This window comes from Bidens hawaiensis, unplaced genomic scaffold (genome assembly GCF_021521415.1).
Source record: "Bidens hawaiensis isolate Kalapana, Puna unplaced genomic scaffold, B.hawaiensis_p1.1 tig00000780_1, whole genome shotgun sequence".
Taxonomy (NCBI): domain Eukaryota; kingdom Viridiplantae; phylum Streptophyta; class Magnoliopsida; order Asterales; family Asteraceae; genus Bidens; species Bidens hawaiensis.
In genome coordinates, this window is record NW_027491045.1 from 1,704,357 (window position 1) to 1,709,405 (window position 5,049).

The following is a 5,049-nucleotide window of genomic DNA, read 5'->3' on the forward strand; positions in this document are numbered from 1 at the left end:
ATGATAATTTGAGCAGACAAAAACAAAATAAATACGTAACAGTTTCGGTGAAGTGTATAATCAACTGATGGCAATATAAAGAAAAACAAAACCAAGTCTTGTAAGCATTTCTTAACATCATGATAATAGACTAAATACTAACCTTTTACGAACAAAGTCTTGTAATCATTTGAGTCGTTCCGCCTGATATACCTTCATGTCACTTTCATTCCATTTCGATTTGTTGTTAAGTTCATGGAGGATATGGTTTAAATTGAGGATACGAATTTTCAGAATGAAGATGTAGATAAAGAGTGGGGTCGTTTTCTTTATTCCTTTTATTTCATCGTGATCCTTTCATAATCGAATAAACCATGTGGGAGTTGCTTTTGGATCATCAAAACCTTATGTTAAAATCTTGCGCATACACGAACCGAACACAGTGTTATAACCGCATTTTAAATAAAGGGGCAGATAATAGGCTAGGGTCGGCTACTCACACCCCAGCACCCCTTCTTATTTCTACTCTCAGCCGAAACCAAGTTATCTAAGATTATGTCATTATACACAATACAAAGAGTGCAACTTCATATATTCAAGTGTGTTTGATCGATCAAAACTCGATATTTCAATAGTTGAAAACTTGAACATTAGTGTACAAACACTCCTTGATGGTTCCAAAAATATAAAAACTTTACAATTTTAGGTTTTCAAAAAGAGTATTATGTAAGATAGATCATAGATCAATTTGTATTATGTACAAACAGTCTTTTAATACCAATAGTAGGTCCCCTAGATTTAATCAACATTAGCTATACGTACCAAGTTACAGATTTGTTTATAGGGAAGACAATGGGTCGAGTTGAAACGAGTATTTGTAATCCCAGTCACCTCCTAATTACACACCTAATTATAAAATTTAAAATTATATTCTATACCTAGCCTCCTATCCACAGAATACCCATTACTCAGGTACGCGTAGTTGGCACCGGAATGCGTGTAACCAGCATTAAGACGTGTAACTGGCGCCAAAACAACCCGGGGGGGGGGGGGGGGGGCCTTATAGAAAAGCAGCAAAATTGAAACATAAATGCCCAATTTGCCCTTCTAAAAACACCCGAATTGATTTATGATGTTGAAGAGTTGCATTGAGATAATCTGACTAACTTAGCACCTGCAATCCTCAATAGTGTTTTACCAGAATGCTTATGCAAAGTAGTATTCTAAAATGGCACGTTATAACCCAATAAACGTATGGATGCTATAGTTAACACACGACATCATCACAACAAAAATACCATTATCTTTCACTACCTCTTTGACCAAGAAATCAGTCAACCACTTAAAGATTTTAGTCGATATGTTCTCGTGCATAAGAGTGAATCCACAACCAATTTCGAATAATAACATTGCAAAGAAAATCAAACAAAAAATAACGACTTACGAAAGAATGGATGCATATCTTGTTGGCTTTCTATCTTCAAAGGGTGGTCATTATTACCAAGAACCCGTAGTTTTATCCCAAAATTCTTCTAGTGCCAGAAAATAGAAAAGGTAAAACATGATAACTTCTAATAACTCATTTCTAAGTAACAAGAAACGTCTAGTGCACACAAACACACAATTAGGGCTCAAAGGATTCGCACATGAAAGCATACCGACAAAGTCAACTCACTGTTAGCTATAATGATCAGGGTTAGCTTTGCTTTGTATTATGGGAACACCGTCTTCTCTCCACACCACACGCTCATCACATACTGCAGCCGCTACCTCTGAATACATTTTATGTTCCTGACAATAAAAAGTTTCAGGTATTCACATTATTAACAACAATGCCATAAAGATTAAAAAAGACACAAACTTTAATAACAAACATGCCTGCATGCCATAGAGATTACAAACGATTTAAAAGATACAAACTTTAATTAAAAAAATGCAAAATTTCACATTGATAACAGCCATTATTATAAACGTCCTGGGTATTTCACATTATTAACAACCATGCCAAAAAAAATTACAAAGGATTAAAAAAGACACAAACTTTATTTAAAAGATGCAATACCTGACGAAGAACCCTTCCAGCAAGTTCTTCAGCAGTGTCGTTAGCAAGCACTGGAACTATTCTTTGAGCTAGAATTCGACCCGTATCATAATGCTCGTCAACAAAATGGATTGTGGGGCCCGAGTATCTTCAAAAATAATCAAAAACATGAGAGATCGATGAAGCACAAATGCACAATAATCTTAAAATCCAAGTGGACAAGAAAGAATTGAAAATACCTAGCACCAGAAGCAATAACAGCTTTATGCACCTTTTGACCATAATACCCTTTGCCTCCAAAAGCCGGAAGAAGTGAAGGATGAATATTCAAGATCGATTTTGGATAAGCTCGAACTAACTCGGATGGTATAAGCTTCAAGTATCCAGCTAGAAGTATAAATTCAACCTTGTACTTACTGCACAACATAAAACATGTATTGAATAACTGAAAACGCCATAATACAACTGTAAGTAAAACTGACCTTAATGCAGCTACAAGGTCATTTGAAGACAGACCTTCGGGTTCGCTTTTTGTACTAGGGTATATTATAACAGGGATACCGTGCTCTCGTGCATAGTTTGCACCTCCACAATCTACAAATATAAAGTAAGTAAAAAACTAAGTGTTGTAAATAATGCCACTTGCTCATGTAAATTCATCATGCTCTTGGTTTAAAAAATCATGCCAGAGGCGCGACGCGACGCGACCTAAGGCGCAACCCTCATTGCTTTTGGCTACTCAAGGCAACCAAAGTTTAAAAGGCGCAAGCGAGGCTCGTTTTTTAGGCAGAAAGCAGCCTAAGGTGCGCGCCTTTCGTACACGGCTGGTTTTTATGCATCGAAATGTTGTACATGATGCTTTTTAAGTTGTATATGTAGGTAAATTATATATTAAATCATATATAATGCTTATTTATAGCTACATTTTGTGTAGACTCCGTTAAAAATGATACATATATATAAAATAATTATATAAACATCTTGGACCTCACGTAAAAAAGTATGCGCTTTTGCGCTTCGGTTTTAAACCCCGTGGCTTTTGTCTGCTTCTCGCTTTTAAAACCAAGATCATACCTCATATTCTTAACATCATTATAGTTGAATATGCTTGATGCCAATTCACCATGTATAAGATTATAAAGAATTCTAGACTCGTTCCATATCGAATTAAGACAATATAGTACTAGGGGGTGTGCGTGGTGCGGTTTGGTGCGGTTTTTGACTAAAACCGAACCAAAAACCAAACTTTCGGTTTTATAATTTTTTAAATTCGTTCGGTTTCGGTTCGGATTTGGATGTGGTTTTCCGGTTTTGCTAATCGAGCCAAAACTTTTTGGGCAAAAAAAACTCGACCCAAGATTATTGAAGATGGATATGATATTTTTTTCCTTAAAACTAATAATTAATATAATACTGAGATACATTTAAAATTAAAATTCTAATACCAAACTAAAAATACCAGTATTATTTATTAGTTATTAACCACATGTAGAAACCAAATATATTTGTTATTAACCATACGTTAAAACTAAACAAATAGTAATTGGTAGATTTTGTTGTAATGATCACAGTTACGATATGATGGTTATTTTGATTTTTTAGTTATTTCGGTTTTTTCGGTTCCTAACAAAATACAAAACGAACCAAAACCAATATTTCGGTTTTTGCTAAAGTTCAAAAGAGAACTGCCGGTTTCTAATTCGGTTTGATTTTTTCGTTTTCAGATCGGCTTTTTAGGTTTTGTGCACACCCCTACAATATACAATGACACATTGGCACTTAAAATTTACATCTATAGCATCTTTCTTAAGCACATTTTAACTTCAAACAAGATCACACTACACAAAGGTAAAAACTTTACCATGTTTATTAGTGACCAAAACAACAAACTGCCCATTAACATCTCCCCTAACAGTTGCCTCATGAACAGCTCGAAAATTCGAACTGCCACCCGACACAAAAACCGCAAGATTCTTCCTTTTAACACCACTCTCCAAACTCCCACCTTCATAGCTACTTAAACACTTTAATAATCCCCTATTCTTGGACACAATTAAAGGGTTCAAATCTTTAAAAACATGGGGTTTTAAGGACACCCAGTTCTGGGATTTTAACTGTGAACTAATTGGAATAAAGGGTGTGTGTTTCTGGGTTTGAATTGATGAAAACAATGAAGTTGAACTGATATTGAAAAGGGTTTCCATGGAAATTAATAAAGATTGAAACTTTAGGGTTTGTGATTGAAGAACAAAGAATCTTCAAATTGAGAGATTCTAGGGTTTTTTTTATACCCAATTGATTGAATTGGATTCAGGGTTTTAGGATTTGTGTGGGTTTTGGAGGCGATGGAGCGGGAACAAGGAACGGGTTAGAATTAGGGTGTCGTGTTAGTGCGGTTTGGTTCGGTTAGGTTAATAATCTCATTCAAATTAGTCAACCGGTTTTTGGTTTGGTTAGGTTAATGTTGATTTTTATTATTTTTTTGAACGACCAACCAAAAACTTTAATATAAACAAATTATCGATGCAAACAAGATGCTTGTACCGACTTAAGTACAAACCTAGCTAAAAACAACAATAAGCCCATCGCAACAAAACAACACAAACCCAACTATCCATTATAATTCGAAACTAAAAGCCCGTCACTTCTACCAAGTAAGGCTCGCATTCTTTCCCCGGTTCTTTACTTAATTTTGATTAATAACCAAAATCTAATTTGGGCTAAAAAAATTTACTTAAAAATACATGAAACATGAAATTGATGTATAAATACATGAAGTGATGGTATAAAACATAAAATACATGAAATTGAGTTATAAAACAATAAATATATTCAGATGTTAATGGTTCGGTTAATATCGATTAGCCGAGGGTATAAAAACAACCGATAACTGCTTTTCGGTTAATTTTGATTCGTTTTCCTCCGTTTTCGGTTTGGTTTTTTCACGCCCTATTTAGAACCATTAGTTGTTGCTTGTCACATTTAGGGTTTAAAAGTTCGGTTAGTTTTTTGGTTAATTGGTTTGGTTA

At 34.7% G+C, this 5,049-nt stretch overlaps 1 protein-coding gene across 1 annotated transcript; it reads right to left on the reverse strand.

The window, feature by feature from the left end:
* Window positions 1-1,239: 1,239 nt before the first annotated feature.
* On the reverse strand, window positions 1,240-4,397 carry LOC143536644 (phosphoribosylglycinamide formyltransferase, chloroplastic-like). Its single transcript, XM_077030588.1, has 5 exons — window positions 3,882-4,397; window positions 2,503-2,614; window positions 2,260-2,436; window positions 2,042-2,168; window positions 1,240-1,770 (listed from the first exon to the last, which is right to left on the reverse strand). The coding sequence occupies exons 1-5, from the start codon at window positions 4,222-4,224 to the stop codon at window positions 1,657-1,659; spliced, it is 873 nt and encodes a 290-aa protein (XP_076886703.1). The 5' UTR covers window positions 4,225-4,397; the 3' UTR covers window positions 1,240-1,656.
* Window positions 4,398-5,049: the final 652 nt, after the last annotated feature.